General features: G+C 38.2%; 1 protein-coding gene across 2 annotated transcripts in view; it reads right to left on the reverse strand.

Annotated features, from left to right (window-relative positions):
• Positions 1-374: 374 nt before the first annotated feature.
• Positions 375-27,775, reverse strand: part of kcnq1.1 (potassium voltage-gated channel, KQT-like subfamily, member 1.1) — a 41,456-nt gene continuing 14,055 nt past the window's right edge. Inside the window, exons 3-18 of one of the 2 annotated variants that reach the window (XM_072380004.1) lie at positions 26,155-26,281; positions 25,591-25,669; positions 25,252-25,348; positions 17,275-17,415; positions 15,491-15,601; positions 14,202-14,297; positions 13,913-14,029; positions 12,583-12,721; positions 9,828-9,854; positions 9,570-9,626; positions 6,255-6,384; positions 2,703-2,778; positions 1,861-1,955; positions 1,676-1,722; positions 1,503-1,564; positions 375-809 (exon numbers count right to left, since the gene is read on the reverse strand). In XM_072380004.1, the coding sequence (XP_072236105.1) occupies positions 543-809; positions 1,503-1,564; positions 1,676-1,722; positions 1,861-1,955; positions 2,703-2,778; positions 6,255-6,384; positions 9,570-9,626; positions 9,828-9,854; positions 12,583-12,721; positions 13,913-14,029; positions 14,202-14,297; positions 15,491-15,601; positions 17,275-17,415; positions 25,252-25,348; positions 25,591-25,669; positions 26,155-26,281 (1,668 nt within the window). In that variant the 3' untranslated portion in view covers positions 375-542. The remainder of the gene's footprint in view (positions 810-1,502; positions 1,565-1,675; positions 1,723-1,860; positions 1,956-2,702; positions 2,779-6,254; positions 6,385-9,569; positions 9,627-9,827; positions 9,855-12,582; positions 12,722-13,912; positions 14,030-14,201; positions 14,298-15,490; positions 15,602-17,274; positions 17,416-25,251; positions 25,349-25,590; positions 25,670-26,154; positions 26,282-27,775) is intronic. The other variant, XM_072380005.1, reaches the window with a different exon arrangement.

Genomic DNA, 27,775 nt, shown 5'->3' on the forward strand with positions numbered 1-27,775 from the left:
GACTACAAAAGGGGTTTACACGCTGTGATACTTGCCAAAGGGATATTAATGAGTACTGCCCATGCAAACCTTTGCTTTGGGCACTTGTGCTTTTATGTTATTTTGAAACCGTTTAAAATTGGAAATAAAAAAATAATAATCCTGCTTAAGATGTTAAATAAATATGTCAACTTTGGCTTTATGTCTTTGGGAAATGAGTGAATCTTTTGCACTTTCAGTTATTCACAGTAACGGACATTTTTACCAGATTATACCCAAACTCTTGCATGACACTGTAAACAGAATCATGGCACAGCTTGCAGTTGAAGAGATTATGGCATCAACCTAAAGAAAATTCAAGTATAACACCTAAAAACTTAAAAAATCTAACAAGAATATAATTCTAAGCCATTTCTTTCATATATACCATATGCTCTGACGAGGCACTCCACCTAAAAGATGCCAACATTCAGCAAAGAAGCTTAAGCTAGATGAGTTTAACATAGATGAGTATATTCTAGGACTTTACACAGAACCAAACCAAACACTGAGTCTGTTTGGTTTCAGCAGCTCTCGTCCTTATTGGCAGTAGAGCTCAGGGGATGGCTAGGGCAGCGCACGGTGCTGGCGTTGTTTGAAGAGAAGGACGAAGGGGATGAAGACAGCTGGTCATAACTTGGCAGGCTGTCCTGGCTGTGGAGGACATTAAATGTCTGTCGAAGGCGCGGCCTCAGCTTGCCCCAACCTTCGCCATCACCAACATCCCTCTGGTCCAGCAGGAAGGTGAGGGACTCTGCGATACCGGTCAGAGTCTGGTCCATGTGGGTTATCTACAAATATTGCATCAGATAATGAGAACTTAAAGAGTACAGAACAGATTCACCATTTATGGTGCTTATAATTAAAGTATTTCCTTCTTTACCACAGATGGGTGTTACAGTTACAGTCTGCTGTGATTCAGCCTGAATGATATTTTATGAACCTAACAGTCATAAAGAAAACACAGCTACTGTGTTTCCGAAAAATCCAAATCTAAATCACAAAAAGTTATTTCTCCATAAGGTATGAATTGTTTTTAATCATTCTATCATTGCACATCTGTGGAAGCACTTTGTGAGGGTATTACAGGTGGCCCGTTTGATTTGATGAAAGAAAAAGGATTTGTCTTTCCGTGTTGCAGAAGTAGGATTAAATATTTAAAGATTTTATTTGAATCAAAAGCAACAGGACCACACATGTAATCAGATATTTCCTATATCATTACAGTAAATGAAGAAAGATGAACATTTGTTTCATTTTCCAAATCTAATCTCAAATGCATTTAATTTTGTTGAGTTAACTATACTGTCGACATTCTTTCGAGAGAAAGTTTATGAGCTGCACGTGCAAAAAAAACAGTAGAAGACAAACAAGACATGATTTCAGTATCTGACTTTTCCACTTTTAAAAAAAAGGCAATCTGGAAACACTTAAAGGCAAGCAGGATTTACGGTAGTTTCCTTCTGATGGTGCACAAATCCCACCTTGTCCTCCATCCTGTTGAGTCTGGACCCGATAGAGTTGTTGCCTTTGTCTCTAGCTCTGTCTTCAAGTGTAGATATTAGTCAAGTAAATGGTGAAACAGGAGGATTAGATCTGCAGTTTGTTTCATATTTGCTGTCATGTACTTTGCGACAAAAGTGTAGTGATTCATTACCTGAACCGGTCTGGAACAAAGTCATCTTCCCTAAAGACTGGTCTAGTCTGAGAGAAACAATGGGAAGCTCAAGTCAGGAGATTATTTATACAGACCTTCTGTTTTTTGTGGATGAAAAAACACAGACAATGTGCATCACTGTGAGATGTAATTCATATGAAGCTTATCTGACTGAAACAGCACACCTTCTTTGAAGCTCCTTGATTCGCACCATGAGGTTAAGGTGACCCTGTGAGTATTGCTCAATCACATCTCGCACATCATATGGCTTACGGGCTTGCTGCAACAGAAAAAAAGAATTAGTATATAGTCATCTTCTTAAGCATGAAGCCTTTGCGTTTCTGGCTTTTGTGTCAGATTTGTTTTTGTGCAGGAAAATAATTATTTAAAGCTGGTCACTCCCTAATATCTGCTGCTGAACATGGTGTACATCTGCTGTGGTGAGACCCACACACAGTACTTTGTTTACATCACATTTATATTTTAGCTGATCACTGTGGAGAAAACCCTGTAGGGGTCAGTTAATACTTGAATTATTGGTGTTGTATACAAATCCTTGTGGTCATAACAAATTACGGGGAAATGCTAGTGCACAGGCTGTGATGAAAACATTTATGTTACCCCGACCCAACCAGACTCTCAAACAATTGTACACACCTACAGCTTAACACCTCTGTTTTACCAGTTTTTTGCTGCTCATGTTGTGGTTGATTTCCATTCATGGAATGATTGCTATTCAAAATGCTGTTGTTTGCTGTTGTCATAGCTCTGCTCATCTTTTTTTTTTTTAAAAGACAAAAAAAGCGCCTGTTCCCATACTTTGTTTAAGCTACTTATTGTCACTACTGTTACTAAAACTATGTTCCCTCTAGGCAAAGTTTACCATTGCCATTCCTCAAACTCTGCACTAATGATTGTGATTAACACACATTAATGTCAGGTTTGATCGGCCCGCAGGCATACATGCAAACATTATTTATTTAGTTACATTTTTCGTGTGTTGTAAAAAAAAATTATTTGCAGTCACCTGAAAATTCCTCTTGGCCACAAAATAACGCATTCTCTGGATCACACAAATGGCTTTTCTGTGCGACTCCGTCAGTCTGTAAAAAAGAGACTCGTATCATTTAAATGGTAGTTAAAAAATTTCCATGAATTTATGGATCTTTCCTTACAAAAAAAAAGTAAATGTATCAGAGAAAAAGCATACGACACCGTAAATAACATTTCAATCACTGTTAATCCTAAAGAAGTTCAGCGATCTGTTAAAGCACTTGGGATTACCATGACCTGGATGACTGAGAACCTACACAGGCATAAAATCAAAGCTGTTTCTTCAAAATCTTGCCTTATTTTTCTTCATTGACACAGGAAAATATCAAGCACGTCATTCATCCATGATTACCGCTCAGTCTCAAAGTCTCTCCTATGACTTGTCTTCCATGAGTGTTACCAAGGTGATGAACAGTATGAACAAAGGCAGGTGATTTCTGAGGTCTGTGAAAAATGGTAAATAACCCAGGGTGATTATGAGGTAGTTAGCCTCCGTTATTAGGCTGCGAGACTTGCCGAATAGCTGTTACTTATCAGGGTTCATTACTCTGAAAAAGCCGTGAATGAGAATGCCAGGTGGGAGAGCTGCGAGCCCTTTGTTGAGTCACGTTTGCTGATATCCTGTAGAAAAAGGCCTGCATGAGTCTCATTATGGACCTCTCAAAGGCAGAGCAATGGGCTGATTTTAAAATGACACTATCGTAACATTTTGTCAAATTAGCACAATGAAATGTCAATAATGTGCTATGTGTGTTATCATAGAAATCCATTTTCCATCATAAAAGGAATATGGTTCAGTGATATAACCGGAGACCAGGCAATGAAGCAAATCTATTTTAATTCAACTATCAGACTTTTTTATAGTTCTTCTATCACTAATTAACATTGTGATGTGAATGTCTTATCAAGCTTTAAGGATATCATCCTTGAAGCATAATTCAACTTTTTGTAAAATAAAACCTTGGTGAGTTTGCATCGATGATATTCTGCCTTGTATTAGACTGGAGTTGGATGGTTTGCTGACAGAGCTGAGTAAATTTATCATTTCAATCTTTACAAGTTAACAGACAACCTCAATAACTAATTTCAGTTTATGCAGTTAAAACTTTGATTGAATTCTTGTTATATAAACTGTAATATTGGACTTTTAATTTACTCCATGTGAAACCGGGAAAAGTACATTTCCCAAATTGCTGCTCTATTCCTTTGAAGATTTTCTTTCTTTTTTTTTGTCAAACCCAAATTAAGATCCTTCTAATGGTGTTATCCTCTAGTAACTTGAGTTATAATCTTTACTGATGGAGCCCACCTTTCTCTGTGTAGAATACAAATTGCATAGGAAATTATGCAAGTATATACAGGGCATGCTGCAGATGATAGAAGCTTTTGATCATGAGATCATTATTAGTGTATCAGACGACATCTTTCATCTTTTTAAACATGACAGTGAGACAAACTGAATTGAGTTACTTAGGATGAAGCTGTTGGAAGAGATTACAATTTGAAGGATTATAACTTTAGCAAGATCAGAAGCAATGTCTTTAGACTAAAGGAACTCTTGAAAGTGTTAAAAGATAATGTGCTGCCCTATGTGTATATTATATATATATATATATATATATATATATCTACACATTTATTTTATCAGAACATGATGTTTCATAATGATGTTTTGCTTTTTTTGTAATCTGTAGGACAGTAAAGCCATTCTATTACCCAGCTTTATCTTGTGAGGAAGCTGGATTCTGGTGAGATCACAATCACAAGATAACCTAACCTGCCAAGCTGCAAGCAATGTGTTTTTTGGCCAAAACACCTTTGCCTAGTGTCTTATGAGATTTAGGTGTGATGATGAATAAGGGTGGCTTCTATTCACTGACTTCATTGATCTGCTTGGTTAAGGACAGATGCTTCTGAGATGGTTCATTGTGATAAATCACCCCCAGAAGAGCCCATCTCTCCCACCTTGTCACATAGTGAGCCTTTATGCAGAATGTGAAAGGCTATATTTTATGTCTAATTATGATCTTTTCTAAAATCAATCAATCATGTCTCTTTAAAGGTCCCTATACCTTTCACATGGGACAAAACATGTAACCCTAAGTTGTTTCGTTGCCTAAACCTGCCCAGACAGTGATTAAGAATGAAATAAAAAGTGTCACATGGGACTGAGACTGAATCCATTGTGTCCAGGGTCATACAACAGTGTTTCCTTCAATGGAGTCTTGAGATTAAAGGTCCCTTGAATTATACTATCTCACTGACCATGAAATGCAAGTTCACAAAGGTCACACTGAAGTTACATCATGAGAAAGTCTGAGATCATCCTTAATGTTTTATATAACTTAACATTTCCCTTCCCACTCACAAGATTGCATTAATGATTACCATGATGGCTAGCACTTTTCTTTTTAACATAATACTCTCTGAATAAGAAGGAGTTTGGCCTCCTCAGTATAATTATCAAATTGTTGCAGCCAGACTGAAGTTTCCTTCCTCTTGCTTCATTGTATTCAATAACAGTATAAACCCTATCACTATCAAATAATCATTTAGTTTGGCTTGTCTCCCTCACTGTGAATAAATGTAACAGCTTTTTGCTTTTTTTTTTCAAAACACTTCCATTAGATGTAATGTGAAGCTGAATCGTTTTACTCTCACCTGCTTCACTAACGAAACTGGTAACCTTTTCTTTCAGGCCTCGTCTGATGTTGTAATCAAAGTGTAATTTTTGTTTGTTTAAGACAAACATGTTGAACTTTGTTGAATAGTTCAATTATTTTCGGTTTTTCGAAACATACTGAACTGCAATGTCAAAAACACTGCAGCTGTGAAAACATGACCTCTCTGATCAAGATTTCAGACAATGACTGAACTGATCTTTTTCTTCCCCACTCTTACAGACAATGTGAACACTTAGGGATTTAATCTGACATTGAACTTGAAAGCTAAGACAACCTAGTGAAAAGAAGAAGGTTTTCAGAGATTTTTTAACACTGTGTTCTGTCACCATGGATTACGGCGTAATCCATGGTGACAGAACACAGACGCAAACAGTAGTATTTCTTAATGGCTCAGTGTAGCATGGAATTTGATGTTGCATTGCTCCATGAGACCAGCTGGTGACATAGTTTGGAGTCAGCACAGCACAGTTATTTTGCCAACAACACTGCTGCATACAGTTCTCAGTCTGCATCATTACAACGATGTTTAGAAAGCAAGTCCCACGGGTCAGAACTGTCGCTCCATTTGTTTCACTCACTGTGCACTTGCCTTACACTGCAGTCACTTAACACTCATTTCCTCCTATCAGTCTCAGTCTCTAGCAGTGTAAGCGCCTCAGCAAGCACAAGTGATTCTTCTTGATGGAGAATCATGAGCCCTCTAGGTTTGGCATATTCCAAAGGTTAATTACAAATAGCAAAAAATACACGCAGGCCTTCTCATGGCTGCTCATTAAAATTAATTTATAAATAAACACAGCAGCTAATACAGCAGTGTTGCGATGCAGTGTTGGTAAACTCACTGTGATACTGAGCTGACAGGAGCCAGTTCACTCTCTCGCTCTGATTCCTGCTCCAAGTCTTCTGCAAAGCTGCAATTCCTCTCAAGGGAGGTGGGAGATTGGACATCCAAAGGAACAGGGCCTCTTTTCACTGCGCGTTCACACACAAATACACTCGTTTAACTTCAATTATCAACAAAGTGGTATGTTCTGTCGTCGCTTTATTCAAGCATTTTCAGGAACTCCTCTGATTTCCTTCTTGAGCAGTGGTGAATATTTTATTGTGCAGAAAATAAGAGGCTTTAGCTTGTATCTTGCAAAAGCAAAAGTCACACAAACAGAAAACCCAAAACGATTTGGGGAATGTCTGTTCATCGTGGAAAGATTTTGACCACGTGACCCTTCCAGTAGTGCACAGAGATCTGCTTTGCATTATTCCAGAGCTGCCTTATTTTTTTATGGGAAAAAAGATAAACCAAACCCAAAGCCAAAGTCATCTGGCAAAAACAGACATCACTTAGAATCTGCAAAATCTGTTTAAATCCTCTACTTTAACTTGGATAAATAGGTGGCACGTGTGCCTGATAAATGTTACAACCTGGTCAGAATTTCAATTCTAGATGCCTTCTGAATGTTAATTTGACACATATTACATTTTAATAGAATCTTTGAGTCTGTTTTGTTTTTTTAACAAAGTAAAGTAAAATAAATAATAGTGAAATATCATGAGTACCCAGTCTCATCACAAAGTGTGTCATCTGTTCTTTTTTTCCACTTATCCAGTAAGTAATACTGTAGTGTCACAACACATGGTTGTAAAATGTGAGATAGTAATTCAGATAATTTCCTGCTGTCAGGTTCTGTATGGCCCAATTAAAAATTTCTGGCATAGGCTGTTCTGTTTGTTTTCTATCTAATATTTGCCAGTATTTGATTACATTGTGAAGCAGCCTAATTCTTGTGAGATTTGTAAGCTCATAATCATGAGAGAATCTACCTTGCATATCTAAAGGCTATGTGTTTGTGGTCAGCTAATATAGCTGCACACTCATCAGCTTTCTATGCTGGCAGGTTTTAGGTTTGGCGACAGTCAACAATCAGATTCTGAAGAAGTTGGCATAGATCCTGCTATTGCTTCAGTTACACCAAAGCTTGGGAGTTTCAGTGCTGCTTCTATTGAAAGCAGCGCAATGGACAACAGTGAATACTTCTGTTGTGTGAGAAAAAATGTTTACTTTCTTCTAATAAATGCTTTCGAGAGACTGACCTTCTTCCAAAAATGTGCCCATGGGGCATTTGTTCATGCCAGCAGAAACAATACATAATTACATCCAAAGAAAATGCAACCTCTAGAGATCATAAAGAATAATAATGGTGTCCATTAATGTGATGGCTCTGTCGTAGAAGGAATGTATTTTAGTTCGGACTATGATGTTTATTAACTCTAACCATAAGTGTTCCTAACCTTTTGCAGGTTTTGTTATAAAGTTTATAGTGCTGCGCAGAATTACTCCATCCTCCTTCCCTCCATCCTCTTGAAGAGAATTTTGTGGCTTGTTAAAGGACATGTTTGAAACTCATATAAGTCATATCGCTGCTTTTACAAAACTGTAGTTTAAAGAATGCTGTTATGGGTTGTATTTAAGGGGATGAACAAAGGGCCTGTTTGATCATCTCAACTGGAGGGCTTGAATTGGATTTGAACTGGCTCTGCAGGTGTTCCTTCGTTTTCCCTTCATTGTCCCTTCTCTTTTGATACACACATTTCTTGTAGATGTAGATGACATCTGACTGAAGACTTAATGATTTAAAGACTCTCCAACAGACTCTCCTGGAGAAACTTCTCCCATTTGGACTGTCATCCTACCAGTGCATGGGGTTAGTGTACACACACATCAGGGTTGATCCTAACATTTGTTGTCACTTTAAACCTCTTCATTATTACCCTGTGGGTGTAAATGGGTGTTTTCTCATATGCATCCCCTGATATGTGCAGATCAACACCTTTTCATTGCACTGTCACTGTGTTCTTTATCATGCTGATAAATGACAGAATCTGGCCTGTGTCACCTCATATTCATACTCAAATGAATGAGGAAGTCATGGACCACTACTTATGATTCATCTGTACTTACCTCAAACATCCATCATCGAAAGGCATTGAGGTAAAGTAAACATTTGGCACAAGGAGTCTTATCTAATCTGACCATTCTGTGATTAAAATGCTTATCATTTTGCAATTTCAGTCATAACCTCAACTGTGATCCTTTGGCAGAAAAGCAAAATAATATTTATAACTATGTTCTGTTTTATAATGATCATCTGTGTTGTGTCTTCACTCTCCTTGGCCCTTTTCCATGTTGCACAACCATACTACTGCAGTAGCCCAGCAGGGACAAATCAAACACTGTCTCTTAAGTAGGGCCTTCACTTCCTCCTTGAGATGGCACTACATCCTGCAAACTCGACAGTAAATCAAGCAGGTGATTTTAATCAAACGATTTTCTAACAGTAGTTGAAGCACACATATTCTAGGGGATAATTTTATTTACAATCAACATTTTTTCCAATTTTACTTTTTTTTGGAGAAAAGATAAAAAAAAATGGAATATTTTGAGTCAAAGTGAAAGAGGATAAACAGCTGAGAATTTCTTTTCACAGCTTATTTTGCTCATATTCACTAACAGTGCCAATATTTCTGAAGGGCACAGTACTTGTGAGAAACCCCACTGTGAGTAAAGCAGTCCTCTGTCTCTTTGATGAGAGGAAGAGCGATCATATAGTTATATCACAATAATTGGTCACGTGTGGGTGGGATTTTTGTGTGAAATAGAAAAACAAAATAATAAATTAATGAACAGAAAGATGTTCACAGCAAAGCTTGCAGAGTTGTTGTGGAAAACTGCATAGAAACCTGCTGAATATCCAATCCAGAGCTGCAGTGTTTTTAAGCCACACCAGTTGGAGAAGTGTGATACAACAGACTGATGATTAAGATGTGTGAAAAAAAGATGGTGAGAAGTGACAGTGTCTTAGACAGACTTGAAATGGAAAGCTCTTCAGTGCTGTTAGTCTGGACAAATATGATATGACAAGCAGATTGGTTTAATTGCCTGGTGGGTTTGTCCCAGAGTCCATCACATGCACAACTCTAAATTCTTTCTTTATATTCTAGATCAACTGAACCAAACCAACCCTTAGCCCTGCTCCCGAGGGCTTACTTGAAAACAACACGTCAGTTGTTATCTAAACCTATATTTGATCCACATGATGCAGCTTTTTTCCTCAAGACGGATAAAGTTATATTAAAAAAAATTCATCAGTACATAAAGTTACCTGGAGGGGGTGAGCTGAACTGAAGGGAAGACAAAGACGTCCACGATTGCTGGCGATCTGAATCACATATGATGGCAAACACAAACATGACTGTGACAAGATTTATTTCAAAACATTACTGAATCTTTTAAACACATTTCTATTTCCATTAGTTATGCAGTTATGCAGTCATGCAAGAAAACGAGCAGTAGTTAAAACAGACAGCACAGTGCGTGTGCAGAGGACATGTGCAGAACGTGGACACTAACAGCACCTCACCACATCCTCCCCGTGTCTGGAGTCCTGCTAAACCAGCTGCAGATAAAAAAAACCCAACAGAGGGAACACAAAAGAGACAAGCGAGAAAATTGGCAGTTAAATTGAATGAAAAAAAGCTGAACTAGTCCTAAAAAAGGGGATTTACAAAAAGACATGAAATGGGAAAAAAGTGTGTCAAATCACTACACTTGCAATTCACTTTGTCATCAAGTAATTTGTAACTTACACAGTAAAAATATCAAGCCACCCCTCATTTCTTTTTGTTTTGTTTCCAAGCTGGCAGACTTTTTCAGATAACACAGTTGGACAGACAAAAAAATGTATATTACCGATGAGGTATTAGCTGATAACTTGGCATGTCTACGCATGATGTGCAGTGTTCCTGAAGACTACTCAGGGTTCAGACTGTGTTGAAGAATAAAGGTACTCATACCAACTATCGACTTACAAGCTGGTTACAATTGCACAAACACTGTTTTTGTCTTATATATTGTATTTCCAGTTATTTATTTCAATTAATAACTACATTTCTTTCTTATTATTCTTGCAATATATAAAATGATTAGGGGTGGCTCAGCACTTTTGCAGAGTGCAGTGATAATTAACACAATATGAAGACTAGATAAACCAGCAAACCTGCATTGAACCAAAATTGCAATGTGTCAAAGACAAGTTTTCTGAAAATGTATTATGTTAGCTGACAGCTTAGCCCACCATTTTTGTATATCCAGCCAATGCATACGCACACCAGATGTGGTAATTTAGTAAAACGTATCAAAGTTAAGAGCAGCTTGCTGTAGATGTTAGATGTACCGTCAAACACGAAACATCAGTTTAGCTTCAAGTCAATGATACTGACTACAGAGAACATGAAGTGAGCAGACATGCATATAAATCTGTAAAACTGGGACAATTCTGCTGTTATACAGAGAACTAGGTGCAAATCAAAACCATTTACATTGTTACATGTTAGTGGCAGAGCTGCAGCCAGCCTTCTAAGCAGCTTTTTATGTTAGCAAGCAGTGTAAAAGAAAAAAAGGTTTTATAACTCAGCACTACAAAGAGCCCCATCCAATTAGATGTCATATGTTATGAATGTGCTAAAAGTACCCATATCTATCTCCTTTTGAAACACTGTCCTCCTGAGTATCTTATTTTTTTCAGCTATGAACAAAATACCCATTAATGCTCTGCATGTAGCACTGATAATGACAAAGGTGATGATTCACTTTGTTCAGATATCTCTTGAAAAAGATGAGAACATCCATCTATCCATCTTTCTTTCTTTCTAGCTATCCTGATACTGAGAACAGAAATTTGTCTATCTGACAAGATACATGTTCATTTAAATAAAAACAAATCTCACACTCATTATGTCAGCCATCAACAAGTCTGCAACATGGTTATATTCAAGGTGAACAGAATTTCCACTGAATTTCAAATTGCTATTGTCACCCATTAAAAGCATTTGGCTTCATTATGAAACAAATAACAAAATGAAACAGGGCAGGCTTGAACTGTTTAGCAGCTAAAATCCCATATGAAGCAAGACTGGGAACAGATTTCACTTTAAAAACTGCAGCAAATGGTTTTAGGTCAGTTCCTAAACACTTACATACAATGTTTTTGAAAAAGGGGGTGATGCAACACTGTGGTAAACAAGCCTCTGCTCCACCTTATTAAAAAGAGTTTTGGTGGTACTACATTTCTTAATGACCACATGTCAAAAATATATTAAATTCTCAGTTGCTGCAACATTTTTTATGCTGACTTTGTATTATTTTAAAGTAAATGTATAGTTAAAGTGATTTGCAAATCATTACATTTGGTTAAAAATCGGATATTTTATTGCATACATAAGGCAGAAAGCAACAAATGGATATGCATAGAAGAGACAGAATTCAGTATAATGTTAAGGTTGGTCCATCCATTCTCTGTCGCCACTTTATCCTCGTCACAGTTACAGGGGAACTGGAGCATATCCCAGCTACCACAGCATAAAGAAGCAGGGTAAACAGGTCGTCAGTAGACCGCAGAGCCAACAAAGAGACAGACAGCCATGCACTCACACACACAGTGTGTCAAAATTCAAAATCGCCAATTAAGCCAGCACACATGTCTTTGGAGTATATGAGGTAGTTAGAAGCACTGAGGCGACCCTACCAATAAATTGGAAAAGTGATGTGTTGATCTTTATCTGTTCAAGTCCTTACCCATTAAACAGATTTAAAATCAACTGAAAGGGGCATTTGGGACAGATGAAATGCAGGCTACCTTAAATTACACTGGAAGAATGAAATATACATTTGAAAAGCTTTGTAGTGTTTCTGTTAGTTCTCCATTATTGTTTCAGCAGCACAGAACATTGGGTGGAGTTTTGTAGTCCAGACGGATCTATGCAACCTCATGCTTTATTGCTGCAGAGTACTAATCAATCTTTAATGTTTGGGCCTTTTCCTCTAAATCCCCTATGATTACAACTCTTCATCTGAAATTTAACTCTACGCTTCGGTATTATCAGGGAAAATTTAATCTGCAGCCAGAAGAACACTGATGGACTGATTTCATCAGTTAAGAGCATCTTGAGTGACATTGTGAGAGTAAATATGAGCTTCAGAAACACATTAGCTGGTTTAACACGAGGCAGTCCTGCTTACTGTAACATTTATGAAGAAGAATGCTGATTATTTGTGCACTGTGTCCCTATCTACTGCTCGGAGATAAGCATACTGAAGGGTTTGTCGTGTTGTAGTACCTGTGCCAACAGTGCTGTAAACATCTGAGCTCATCTCCCTCCCATTGTCAAATGCAGAGTCACAGGTGATGCTGGGAATTGTGGGAGAAGTTGGACCGTTGTCCTTGTCAGTGCACTTCAATTTCCTCCTTATCCTCACCTGTACAAGCAACACAAACATATCAGCTCAAAGAAACAGCGTTTGTGAGACATTTGAATGACAGAACAGAACAACACAGTTAACCCTGTGTTTTTCTCCTCCTATCCTTGTTAAACCTCCATTTTTGACCTTCATAACAAAACAGTCTCCACAGTGACAGCATTTGAAAAATGACTGAGGTTTTCAAAGAAGTACAGGCCGTGCTTATGTTTGGCAGCTTTCATGAATGTAGGCAAAATACTCTGCAGCAGCGTTAAAGAAGCTCACTGTCAAAAGATACACTGTAGCGTAGGACCTGTCATTCATGCAATTCCAGAATTGATGAGTGCATAGGCATTTAGTAATGATGACTCTTATAGTAAAAAAATTCTATTTCACATTGCTACGTATTTATATTTTGCATCGATTTGTGACTGACAGCTTCAAACTGAGGCACCACTTTTATTTCAAGTTGACACTTGAACAACTTTTTAAAGTGTTTACACTACTGGTGGCATGGTCTCATATACAAATAAGACAAATATCTAATAATCTAACTAAATTCCATTATTCTCATATGTGACATGGAAATAGGCACCTATTTTAGCACAAGAATAATGGTTAAATATTGCATCTCATTTCTAACCTAAATTACAACAGCAGTAATATGTGACAGTTAAAAAAAATCAGTTTACTTCTGTATTTAATAAATTGCATCCTAGTGGCTTAAACTGATTGTGCTATTTTAAGATACACTTAATATAGCAGAAGGTCCACAGGCATGTAAGAACTGCAGCTCTAAGTTTCAAATGCTATGAAAATGGTTACTACATGTTTGCTACTTCATTACATAGAAATGCAGAAACCAGTTTAAACAGCTGAAGCCTCATTAATTAGAATAGTTAATTTACTGTTATTTTGAATAAGCTACCAAACTTACATGAGTTAGAGCAGAAAAGTATCAAAAACATCTCTCAGTATAAAGCAGTATAATGACACAGGACAGCAAAATGACCAAAAAGTTCCATCAATAACCTTTCAAAACATTTCCAAGAAAAAAGATTGAAACTTCATACTTAAACTCTTATGGATTTAGGATTTACAGTATTGCATGATTGCGATATTCATTCAGACTTTTTTACTTTTAACTTAGTGTACCTAATTCCTTTGTATAAGAAGCAGTGAAGTGAAATCTATAAAATGATTACCAACCGCTTTTTTGGGCTTGGGGCTGGACAGAGAGGAGGTAGGGATGTGAGATCTCTTTCTCAAAAACATCTTGAATGTGGCTGAATCAAAGTTCTCCACTGCAACACATCTCCATGCTGTCTGGAGGGGACATGGAAATAGAAATATATTGGTTGGACAGGACATATTTCATGCCTTACAAGAAAGAAAAAAAGGGTTACATGAAAGGCTGGTCCCAATAATAAGCATGGTGCTCCAAGACAGTTCAAGCCCCTGGCTTTAATGAAGTTTTGTTTGGGTATTTTTCAAATACCTGTATGAGACAGGCAGCTGCAGGGATCTGTCTGTTGAAGTGTTTCTGTCTTTGCTTCTGCTGCACCTTCAGGGCGAAGCCTGAGCCTAAGATTCCCTGTGAATAACAGCACAGAGTTTTTCTTCATTTACTCAATTTTTTTTTTACCACACACACATACAAGACAGAAAACTCAGGAAAGATGTGCTGTGTAGCACTGAAACTTTTCGGTTTATTACTTTGGTTAAACAGAAATTAATAGATAGATTGACATTTTACCTTTCAATAGATTTGTTTATCGGCAACCTGCCTGTAAAAATGCTGGTGCTCCTGCACTAACTGCTCTGCTGCAAACTGAGGAGGAGGCAATTTGCAGATCTAAATGGAGTTTTAAGAGTAATACTAGAAAGGAACATGAGGTTCTGGACCCACAGCATCGCTGGTGTCAGTATACTCACATTAAAAACATGTCAGCTTCTCTTGAGAAACACTACAAATGAAATATTTTTTTTCTTATGTTGTTATAAGTGTAATTCCTCCAGTGTGCAGGTGTGATTTTGAGGAACAACTGGTTTGATTGACATGCCAGGGATTTTGTAATGGAGTGACTGCAATGGAGACAATGCCTGTAAACTTGAGGTGCATATAAAGTGTTCTGAGTTATAGCTGTTTTTTCATTGTCATCCATTGGTGGAGTACGTAATACATCTTTGACAGACAGCTATGCTGTGTTTTTTTAGTTTGTTATACTTTTGCTTCTTTCTTTTCACTTAATTCTTTGATTAAACAAGAGCCTTGAAAATATAAATATATCAGTTTTTAATTGTTAAAAAGATTTCCAGTTACAATGCACTTTGTATGCAAATATCCACTTAAGTATAAGTACTGGAAAAGTTTGTGCTATTTACCAGGCAAGTAGCATCCTCACTAATATCACAATTTCCCATGGCTCTGAATTCAATTTTTTGTGAATTGCACATGCATTCTGCAAACCAAGCACGAGTCTTAGCTCATAACAGTGTTTTTGCCTCTTGTTTATATCCAAATACATCATTTCTATTTTTACTGAATACAGTCTAAGAGATAGACTATAGACAAGTTTAGGTAACCCCTCTTAATAGATGAAATCAAAGTTTTAAAGGCCAGCTTTTGAAAACAAAATTTTATTAATCATTTGTTTTTCTTCAACCGCTAACATTTGCATGTAACTAGTAAGTTAGAATTTGACAACAACACAAAACACTGCTCAGCAACCACAAATAAGTCAACCTTAAAGATACCCTGAGTCAGAAAGTTCTACTTCCACTTACTGCAGGCAGGGCAAAGAAAGAGATGGCAAACACTGAGAAACAGGATGCAATAGTCTTCCCAATCCAGGTTTGTGGCACTTTGTCTCCATAACCAATTGTAGTCACTGTCACCTTAGAGATAGAAAATACAGAATAAATGCAAGAAGCTTTATTTGGCAAACCATTCAGTAATACAGTAAACTCTGTATAATGGGACTCATATGTGGACAAATACTATGTTTAGTATTAGGCATCTAGATAAATTCTACCCAGAAAATTGCCATCATGACAATGCAAACATGATGAGCAGGTTTTTCGTTATGTAAATCAACAGTCATTGCACCACTTGATTAAATAAAGAACGGGATTCCAAAGTCAGTGGTATATCATTGGCTCCTTAGGCAGGTGCTTCATTCTGCAAAGTCCTGTGATTATTAGAAACTAATTACCAACCAAATAGTGTCACAATTCATCAGAAAGTTGTGTACAGACTGAGTGACTTTGCTGGTTAGGTAAGTTTATATTTATATAATTTATTTTAATGAAATTATATTTATATAATTTATATAATATATAAAAGATTGTAACCTGATTTGGACTTGACAAACAATAGTTAAAGATAGCTCTTGTTGTTGGTGATAAAACTCCAGTCTCAAACTACAACTAATTTTTTTTCACTTCTTTGGCTTTCAGTCGCATCTTCATGCAATGGGAGTGCCAAAAACAAAATCTGTGTGAGAATAGATCAAAATAGAGTAAAAACTGTACTGAAAAGAAAAGAAAAGGCAACTTTTTTATGTGAGAAAAGCTGTTGACTGTTGGACACGTTTGGACACTATTTTTTAATATCCGAGCCCCTGAAGTTTCTAAGGGGCTGAGGTTCATCCTATTTTCTCCTTTCTAAATGTTTTGCTGTGTGCATTAGCTGCCACTGGATCTGCCCAAGGGTTTTCACTCAACTCCAACTGTAACAACAGCAGGGGATATAAAACAGATTATACCGTACCAAAATGCAGCCAACAAGAAATCAGTGTTTTCTGCAAAATCAAGTCACAATATTTACAAAATTCATCTTTGAATATCAGGTTCAGTTTAGGCCACCAGTTATTTCAAACAATAACCGATTATCTGAAATTAATTATAGGACTGCAGTAAGCAACTGAAACAAGTAAAAGTGTGTTGTGCTATGGAAGTTGCCCTCATTGAAGGTGCAGCCAACAGGTGGTTAGCTTTCTACAGCACAAAGACTGGAAGCAGGGGTAAACAGCTTCTTGCACAGATGAAACAAACAAGACACACTGTCACAAAAATTGGTGTTTTCTTTTATGCTGAGCTGAGCTCACAGTCCTCTGGGCAGAGCTTGATACAAACATAAGAGGGATATCAGTCCTTTCACCAGGGTTGTTAGGCATCGGATTAATGGGCAGATGCTGGACAGATGGAAATGCAAAGGGAGAAATATTTTTTAATTAATATTAGACATGCACCCATCTTTTAGTCTGACATCAAAGGAAGATCTTACATTGAAAGAAAATGCTGGTCAAGAAGCACAAAACAGCTGATTCTGAGAGGAAAATACAGAAAGTCTCTCTGCTGGGGGGGCGATTCTTTTGATATAAGAGGCATCTGAGTAAATCTGGTTATCCTACCCCTAACATGACTAAAATAAGGATAACAATGATCAAGGAGCATCTAAAGAGACTTGATAACAGACAAAGTCGACATTGTGACAAAAAACAGAAGTTTAGTAAAGCTGAAGTAACACACATGTATGAAGGCAGACACAGGAAAATACGTAGTCTTACCACGCCCCACCACAAAGCATCAGCGTAGTTTTTGAACTCAGTTTCGCCGCTGGCATCAAACCCATCTTTTTCTGCCAGGTAGACGAAGTATGAGGAGAAGATCAGGCTCAGAAACCCAATGTACAGGGTGGTGATCAGCTCCTGAAAACAGACCATTTTAAAGAACATATTAATTCTGTATATGTGAATCTATCTAAACTTGGACTTGAATGTTTAACTCTGCCAGTTATATAAGCATTGAGCAGATAACTGCTTGACATCTACTGTGGATGTGTTTGTTAATAACATGACACATGGATGTAAATATTCATGTAAATATGAAGGTTAAAATCCTTTTGTAATAACCCTGCTGTTTGTTCTGTGTTGTGTCATTCGTGAACATAAGGTGAATGGACAGCTGCATTAATGATACAACCTGCCATTCTTAGAGCATAACCTAAAATCAGCTGGGTCACTGTTTTCTTAAAATTGATTATAATGATAATGGCATTTTAGATCTTGATTAAAACTAGACTAAAATGTGCATAACATTTTTTTTCAAGCGTTCCCGCTGAAAATACACTAAAAGGTTTATTAGACTGGCCATTTGCCGCATCTCCATTGCTGACAGCTGTGCCTGACCAGAGTGCCACCATTGCTGCAGACAAACTGGTGGATGAGATGCTCAGCCGTTTTGGTGTGTCTGAGGAACTATCCAGTGACCAGGAGCAGAGCTTTGAGGGCAAAGTCTTCCAGGAGGTGTGCTAGCGGTTGGGGGTGAAGAAGACCCACATCACACTGCTCCATTTGCAAAGCTTAACCACCAAGCTGGGCATCCTGAGCAAGCTAATGCAGCAAGACACCTGCCCCTGATTCTGTGGGCAGAAACAGCTGTCCAGGAGTCAACTCTCCTCAGCTCTCACATTTTGCCATGAGCTCCACACATCGGTGGACTTGGCCCCCTCCAGAACCGGAAGTGAGTGGTGAGACTGGCTTGGACTGTTACAACAGCCTGGTGGAAAGGCTGCGAGATGTGCACAAGTTCAGCAGAGTAGCTCAGCTCTCCCCAACAGTGAGTGGGCGTAGGGGATGCCTTCACCCCCAGCATTTAGGGGCATTGTGTTGGACTTTTGGGTGGCAGAGGACAGCAAATCTAGCTAGGCTGGGGCTATGTTGTGTCCACACTGCGTGAGCGTCAGTGGAGTTCTGGGGTTGCAAAGGACTACTGAGGAAGAATCTTTATTTTTAAGTGTGGCTGTCTGAATACTCGTGCGACTGGGTGCAACCATGAGTAACAGTAGCCAGCTGGAAACTACATTAACAATGAGTTCTGGGCTCTGGGGAGGATTCTCACTTTCAGTCCAGTTCTTGAGTCATTTTGTATATCTTGGCCTTTACACCTTGTTTCTGCTCCTTAAGAATGGCTTTCTGCCAGCCACCTTTCCATTGAGACCATTTTTAATGAGGTTCTGATGGACAGCAGATGGATCAACTAAGGGGCAAGATGCATCTCTCAGTTCCCAGGTCAGACCTTTGTTGGATCTTTTACTATTTCTGGAGGGCATCATTTTGTGTTTTTAAACCATGGCAACGTATAATCTCAACTTTCCAGCCTTATCGATTACAACTCTAATCAACCTGTCTATGAAAGTGCATCTAAAACTATCCTTTATAAGTATGTTTCAAATAGCAAATAAGACAGATTTGTATATTTGAAGGGTGGTGGTGGAACAAATTGGCAGATGTTAGTCTCAGAGACAGCTCCAAAGTAACAGTGTTGTTTTTTATTTTTAAAGCTAAACTAAATTGCCTCAGTCTCTGGTGAATCCCCTGTGAGACCCTCTATTCTAATTATTTTTGATTTAGCAGGACTGAGAGTGCAAGCGGCCAGCCGGACTGGTTAAATAGATCCATCATATTTCTTCATACTTGTTGGATTGGTGCTACTGTCACTTCCAGTCTCTATTTGAGGAAAGCTGTGCTTGCTTTTGCAGCCCCAAGTGCAGCACATTCAATAAGAATTAGCGCATCCCACTGGGTGCCATGTTTACATGACTGCCAAATGGAGCTGGGGCCTATAAATATCAGTAACTAACCCAAAATAAGTTTTAAAACTGCATGCTTACCATTGGAAGTATTTTTTGTGGAAGCTCTTAAATTGACAGAGGCTCCAACCCACATATAAAAAGAGGGTCAGATCCACATATATTTTACCAGTCTGCAACTCTCGTTGTGCCACTGGTTCCCATAGCCAAGTCAAACATAATAAGCCAGAGTACCTGTATATCAGAAAAGCCAGACAGCAGGATAGTAGAATACCTTTCTATTGTAGCAGTGGGCAGGGTTGTCTCTGGGAGGGAAAGTGTTCTTATGGCCAGGAAAAATAACCAATCCTTAGTAATATGTAAATTCATCATAACAGTGGAAGCGCATTCTGTGGGTGCATATGGGTGTTTATGTGGATAAGAAGTAGTCTGGTTGGTGTCTATGTGATGTAAATGTCACCATAAAAGGGTGTGCAACAAATTTCTGAGACTGCATAGACTTCATTAACTAATCTGCACATAAGCAACCAAGTATCTTCATTCTTGTGTTCCTTCTTCTTGATGTTACTGTTTTCTTGGGGATGCTAAAACTATCACTAAAGCCTTCCTCTCTAGCTAGTTGACCACTGCAATGTCCGGTTAGCTATCACCATGTTATCAGAAAGTCCCATGGCTCTGAAGGACATCATGGCACTCTTTTGTCCTCCACAGTTTCATAGAAATTTGTACATCGATCTGGAGGTCCCATAGCTATATCTGTCATTCTCCACCACTTTTGCAGGTATCTATTCTGGCAACAATAAATTGCCTACACTCCAAGAGCAAATACTTCTGGTGGGGTGATTATGAATAAAATAATCATTAAGGTAGCATAGAGCTTTACCATTGAGAGCTTTAAAAATAAGTGCATCACACGGCACAAGGAATGACTGCTTACAGTTTTCTGCCATAAAAACTGAAGGCCAAAGTGGGGAGGGGAGGTCTTCTTCTTCAATGCATATCTAAATTTAAATCTATATTGTCAATCTGACTACAACACTGAAAAATTGCTATTTCAACATATTAAAAGGTTTCATTTTGATTTCAACAATAGAAAATTTAGACAAATTCACATTGTTATGGTAGAATAATTTTGCTTTTAATCATAGTAATTGCATTTAATTAGATTTAAACAGACATTAAAGATAACTAATGACCTTTTAAAGACTTTTGAGCTGAATTACCTTTATTTTAGCCTCTCTTAACAAAGCCTTTCCTAGAAAGAGTAAGGCATGTAATGAAGAGTCAGGTGAACGGAAAGAACAAAGTCTGAGCCATCTACACATATGCTCCATTGGTATTATAACCAAACCAAACAAAGACATAAACTAATATCAAGATGAAAAAACTCCACACAATACAAGGAGGGTTTCAAGTCCAGCACCCTGAGAGTGTACCAACACGTGAGCGTCAGAGCTACTATCCAGACAACAAACATCCAGGAAAATGATGTACACTGTAGCTGCTAATGCTAGCCAACAAAGTGATTTCAGGGTCTGCTCCCACGTACCTCAACGCTCTCATACAGACCCGTGTTACCCATCGGCTTCTTCGTTCCTCCAAGGAACATCGTCGGACACTGTCCCCCCTACGAGCATGGCATCATTCTCATCCATGGTCCCCCATTGGAGGAATGACATACCAAGTTCTACCAGAGCAGAAGTGCCCCTTACACACACACAGCTTTATTTCCTGTTGAACTGCACTTAACTAACCTAAACACACCCTCCCTCTAGCTGCCTCTTGATGTTATAATTGTTTATTGTGAATTGTTCTTTAAAATATATTCAATTATTAATTCTTCTTTTTCCTTTTAAGTTGCTTTGGATAAAATCATCTGTTAGCTGCATAGATATAAATGTAAACATAACCAAGAAGTAATTTATAGGAACATCTGCACTGAGTATGGGTGATGCCCACCAATGGTGGGGGAAAATGGAGAACAGAGCTAAGATTCTGTGGGACTCCCAGATTCAGATGGATAAAGTGGTTATGGCTTACTAAATGGACATTGTGATGGTCAACTAACTACAGAAGAAGGCAGTAGTTGATAGATGGTGAGCAAGTGAAGATGATGAAGTTGATAAGATATGCGGAGTGAAGGAGTAAAACCAACAGTTGTGCCAGTGGTAATCAGAGCACTCTGAGCCATAACCCCCAAACTGAGAGAGTGGCTCGAGTAGATCCCAGGAACAACACCAGAGATCTCTAAAGGCCACAATTGCTTTGCTTGCTGAGTGGAGAACTGCTCACTGCCACTCACTTTAATGGCACAAAAAAATAAGAAAATGATGAAGAAATGATACAAAAACAATTGTTACCCATGGAGCCTCGATGCTTGTGCCCCAATTACTCTGAAACCCAGACAACCAATTTCTCCATATGTACTGTATTTAAAATAACAGTAGCCTATCTTATTACAGTTTCAATAAGCACCTGCCTATTTGCCCTAGAGATCTAATTGGGTCTGGCTCTTATTCTGTCTAACTGTTATTGGCCGACTGCTCTACAGTTTGAAAAAGCCCTTTAAGTGCATTCACCTACTATGTGATTTAAACTGAGTTTTACTGCTCAGAGGGCCAAAGCACTCCGTGCTTAATTGGACCAACTTCCAGATGAGTGAAATTCTCATTCTTGTTAGGTTTGGCTCCACATAAACACATCCTCACATTATATTTGACAAATACTACTTGTGGTCTTTCAGGAGTGTACAGCTGAGCAAACTACTTGCAGCTTTAGAATAAATTACTGGAAACAGCTATTTAATGCATTCGGGTAGATTTTCCTTGAGTAGCTATCTGGGACTTTGGACAAATGTAGCTATTGTTTTGACCTGGCAAACTCATTCAAGCAGAGTATACTTCCCATCTGCAAGTAAAGTGTGAAAATTGTCTTTACAAGCCACAAGCAGAAAACTACTTATAATGTTTTAAATGCTGCTATAACAAGAGGGCTGGATAATGATTGGACTAATTGAAACTCCATTCACTTTTAAAACTCCAGCTGTTACCACAGGACTGTAGCTAGCTTCCATTACTCAACAAAAGATTCATGGTCTGCAACAGTTAAGAAAAAATATTATGGAAAAATATAGCAAAGTTCAGATGAAGATGGCAATATGACCTCTGCAGTATTGGTTGCTGTAATAGTACACACTGTATTTTCCCATTGTAGTTGCTGGAGTTGTATGGGCCCTGGCAAGAGCATCTGATTACACCCCAAAATGGTTGCAATGTCAAATACAAAAAAGGTAAAACCATAAAAGGAAAATCCATTTTCTATACCTAGAGTTGAACCTCGAACCCTCTCGCTGTGAGGCGACGGCACCAACCAACCAAACCAAACCAAACCAAACCACACCACACCACACCACACCACACATAACACCACCACACCCAGGTAAAACATACTGACTCCTAATGCCTTGGGTCAGTACTGCATTTAACCGGGCCTCTCCCAGTCAATCTCACACTCAGCCTCACCCTTTGGACTCCATTTCTGTCAAAGCATGAATGGTGCATCATGTTAAGGACCAAGCTAGTGTGTGTGAGTGGAATTGGATGATGAAATCCTCAAATACTCAGCGCTGACCTGTCAGTCTCCCCTACTCTGACTGCATGGCAAACAGGTGTCGGATAGTGGAGGAAACATGATGTGAATTAAAAATCCCATCTTATGCTCATAGAATAAAATGCTGGGTTAAAAAATAAGGAATGTATGTTTAATAAGTTTACAAAATTATAAAAAAGAATAAGCCAGGAAATATAAAGCATATCTCCACTGTAAATGACTTTTTTCTTTTCTGTTCTCTTCACAATCCAAGGCTTCAACCTTTAAAAAGAAGATCACCTGACTTACAGATGATTTATAAGTGTCATTGCACATTCTTCTACAGCATATCTGCCAGTAAGTACTCAGTAATCAGCATTAGGGCTGCCCAATGCTCAATTATTGTGCAAGAGTATTGTAAAGTCAGCACGATATCATGCCCGTCTATTCCGGTGCTTGAGAAGTCATGAACTTGCTGCAGTCTTCTTCCTAAACAGCAGGTGTCGCTACTGAGGAGACTGCACTGCAACACCTCAGCAACAGCGTCAGAAAGGAGGTACATTGCAAAAGTAACTGCACAGTTTCAACTTATCTGTCATGGTTTGTTATGTTCAAATGTTATGTTCATTGTCTTTATTCAATTGTTCGTCTTTGAATTAAAAGATTGTATTCCCATGTACTGACCGTGAATTGGATTCAGTGTGCATACAAATGGCATGCTTGTATTTTAATCTACTTTATTTCCATTTTTATCTTGAAATTGGTTTACCTTCTGCACCTTCATTAGCTTTACCACCTGTTTTATTTTATATAGCTTGTTCCCTTTTGCATTGGTAAGTTCTGTTTCTCGTTCTTGTTTCATACCAGGTTGCAGTTGCTGATTGCCACACCTGTGTTACATTAGTTATTACTTCCCTAAGGATTTATATTCTTGGTTTTAGTTTCGTTAGTTATGTTCCAGTTTATTGTTCTTGTAGTCCCTGGGTGTTTTTTTATGCATTTATTAAACTGCCTGACATTGGTGAGTCTGCATTTGGGTCTTGTGTGCTATGTATTTATCTATTAACTCTGTAACATTTGTGTAACATTAGAAATGATTGCACCATAAGGGGTTTTGATATGTCATACAGATGTACTTACACATTCTTCACTCTAGCTGTTCCATTTTTCAAAGGCGCTGGCTGTACAACATATGACAAGTTATGAGAATAAACAGATGACGGCTGAAACAACCCCAAAGCCCGGACCCACCAGGTACTATGATGTCAGTTTCGGCATATGATACAGTTTGCAATGTCAAGAAGAGCAAAAGGTGGGTATGGGGCAAATTATATACATAATAAATCCTTGGCAAGGATTAGGCAACTAAGTCTCTGTATCTCTGGGCACTAGAACTACTTAACTAGGATAAGGTCAAAATTATTTAACTCTATTAGTTTAGGTTACGGCACACTATTTTGTTGGTTGCTTAGGTCATGTATTAACAAGGTAATTCACTACATAAACCTGTTGGCTTGAACCTGTGCTCATAATCCTTATAGAATGATATAATAACAGCAAGAGCTGAGCAGATGAAGCTTTGCTTTTCAGGATCAAAGTCGAAAAGAGTTGTAAACCAAGCCTTTGTGCTCAGCTTAATAATCTATTATTACGGTTATGCCACACTTTCTACATACTGCCTTTGTTAAATTAATTGCTTGAGAAGATTTATATGAAAATAGAACATAACAGATTACAAAAAAATCATCATTTGGTATTGTGACTGTGAGAGTTTCTTCCTTTCTATGCATCCTAACTGTATCTGTTTTTCTATAATCTAAGCTTGAGATTCTTAGTACAGCAGGTCAGAAATCTGTTTGGAAAATCGTTCTAATATCTCAATGTGCCCACACACACTTTCCGGCTAAGTTCAGTGGCTACTGAAATATGATCATAAGCTGAGGCAAAGGCAATGAAACCTAGCAGGTGGTACTATATGAGTAAAATCCATGATGCCCTGCTCATCACTTTCCTTTTATATGGACATTAAAGACAACTACTGTGGCCACTGGGGATAATCGCAGCCACCCCCGTGTCTCAGCTGAATGACACCCTAGAGGAAGACATAATCCTCTGCAGCAGATGTGCCTATAACATTAAAAACTCAATCTAATGCACAATTGTGCTTTTTTCTTTCCCTTTTTTAATTGTGTGTTGTATTCCATGTAAAGACCCTGTACTGCATAGTAGGGAAAAAATAATACATGTGGAGAGGCTATTACTCCGCAGACAGAGAACCAGCTTACTAATAATAATCAGAAAACCTGGTGATAGTGATGGCTGTGGACGTGACACGTAATGTGCATTTGCAGCTGTGAAAGTGTACCTGCCGATGGATAAAGACAACAGAGCCCAGGAGACGCCACGTTCCTCCCTGCCTGTCAACATGGAGCATACGCAGAATCTGCAGGAAGCGAATCCCTCTGGAATGTCACAAAAGTGCTTACATACTGGCATTGCATTCACACTATGTAAGTATGCATGCACTCACAATAAGCTCAAAGAACATGGATACTTAAACAATAAACATTGAGCATTTAAACTCAAAAGCATGTAGTTATTGGGTTTCAGATAGGGACTTTGTGTAGGGCATTGCTGCCATACCAAACAAGGAATCTACATTATGTTGAATATATTTACCTCCTGCATATACAGAGTCTCTTACCTTACAGCAGAGGTAGCAAAGACCTGGCCTTTGGAGCCCACTGACAGCACAATTATCGAGGCAAGAACTACAATTAAATCTGTGTTAACAGAGAACGAGCCTATCAGTATGAATATGACACAAGCACAAAAATGTGAATATTTTTGCATATATATACTTGGATTGTCAGTGCAACGAGCACAAGTGTTGGAAAACCAAAGACGAAGGTGCAAAAAAAGTAAAGCATTCAATTAAGAAATTGTCATTGGTTTTCATTTTAAAATGATTCCATGAATCAATGTAGGTGAAAAGGGTTGCGAATAATATTAACAATAACATTTACTGCTGGATATGAAAAAAGAAAAAACACCTGGCTCTATTTTAAGAAGAAAAACTGAAGGTGGAAAAATATTGCAGAGACAGTTTTAATTTCACGCTGAATTTGTCTAAGATATATAATTTCTGGGATGATGCTCGGGGTATATTACTGCTATTGTTTAGAAATTGTGTGAGAGGCTGAGGAGTCGCATATCTACTTGTGTGCATGTGTTTAGATATGTGTGAGCATGGATGTTATGTTTCCACCTATAATAGATATCGGCTTCCTGGCAAAGCGTAGTCGGCCCCAGATGCCAACATATTTACTGCGGCAGCCTGCTGACCAAAGGCGGACGAAGTATTCCACACCGAAGAACACCACAAGGAAGATCTCCTGTTTGACAAATGAGGCAGAGTGACAGAGGATGAAAAAAAACATACAACAGACAGTTTTTGCTGGTTATTCAGTGCAACATAAACTGCACAGCTTTGTGTCAAGTTTGCTTTTAAACATATATGGTTAAATTACAAATGTGATGGCTCTGAACAGCTTCTTACACAGACTTCATAATTTCATAACACATAAAGAAGGATTATTTATTCTCCCTCAGCAGATACACCATTTGTTAAGGTTCTATTTGTCCCATATCATTGATGAGTTATTTGAGTCAGTTGTTAAGTGTACTAGGGTCTGACAAATTTGTTATTATAACAAATACTTATAGCGATATTTATTGTGTTCATTTGCTAGAGTTTGACTGCAGAGAGAATCAGTGACTGCATAGAAAAGATGGACATAGTCACCATGGTATTGCCTATTGGTTTATGGACAACTGTTTTGAAGCTTAATTTGTCATTTCACTAAATGAAAAATCTGGAAATTTGTGGGCTGAAGTGACACACAAAGAACAGATCTGCCTGAGAACTCAAGAACATTTCAAGTACACCCATACATTTATTCGGATAAATGGGGAAATCAGCAAATCCATTTTCTTTTGTACCAGCCTATTCAGCTGAGCGGTTTGGCATTGTAACAAAAGTGTTGGAATTATAATTGCATTTTTTTGCACAGCGTTTCCTTCATTTGCCATCCAGAACTTTTTAGGTGCACTGTAGGTGTTTCTAGTCTTAATGCTACAATAAGAGAGCTTGATGCCAGCACAAGCTCAATATTTCAATAAGTCCTCCAGCTGAAACGGTCACGTAGGTTTTTTGTTCGTACCTCTCAGAATGGCTCATAATGGTGTCTTGCGATGTAACGCCGCTACACGGCAGAAGGGAAAAAATAACTCAAATGAGCTTTTGTACATCAGAGCAGACACGATTCTCAAGTTTTTGTATAAGAAGTCAGAAAGTTCAAGTGAAGAGGAAGAAGGGCTGATTGGATGGTGCTGCTAAAGGCTGCACTCTCAGCCATGGATGTCTGTGTGACATGAGATTGAGACCAACATACATCATACATGCCTTGTTTACATGTAAAGGCAACACATTACAACAAGAATTTGTCACTTCTTGGTTCACTTTAGGTAGTAACATCACTTGATTAGGGGTAGAAACCATTTACTAAAGTGAAACTACTAAACTACTTACTTAAAATAGTCTTTTTACAACATGACTGTTACCGTCATGGATGCCATGGTTTACCCCGCATATGCAGGTGCTCTTACAACTATCAAACTACAACTATCATATATTATCTGAATGTAATTATTTGCTGTATCTTCCTCTATGAACAATTGCAACATGGGCATGTTTTCAGGAGGACAGTGTGCAATTGTTTAGTTGATTTACTTCCATGGTTTTGTCTTCTTCTTGTTCTCTTACATCATTTCCTCTCTACCAAACATATATAGTAAAACTTGGTAAAGAGTCTGCTGCAAAGGTTTTA

This window comes from Leuresthes tenuis, unplaced genomic scaffold (assembly GCF_036924035.1).
Source record: "Leuresthes tenuis unplaced genomic scaffold, fLeuTen1.0.hap1 SCAF_2, whole genome shotgun sequence".
Lineage (NCBI taxonomy): Eukaryota > Metazoa > Chordata > Actinopteri > Atheriniformes > Atherinopsidae > Leuresthes > Leuresthes tenuis.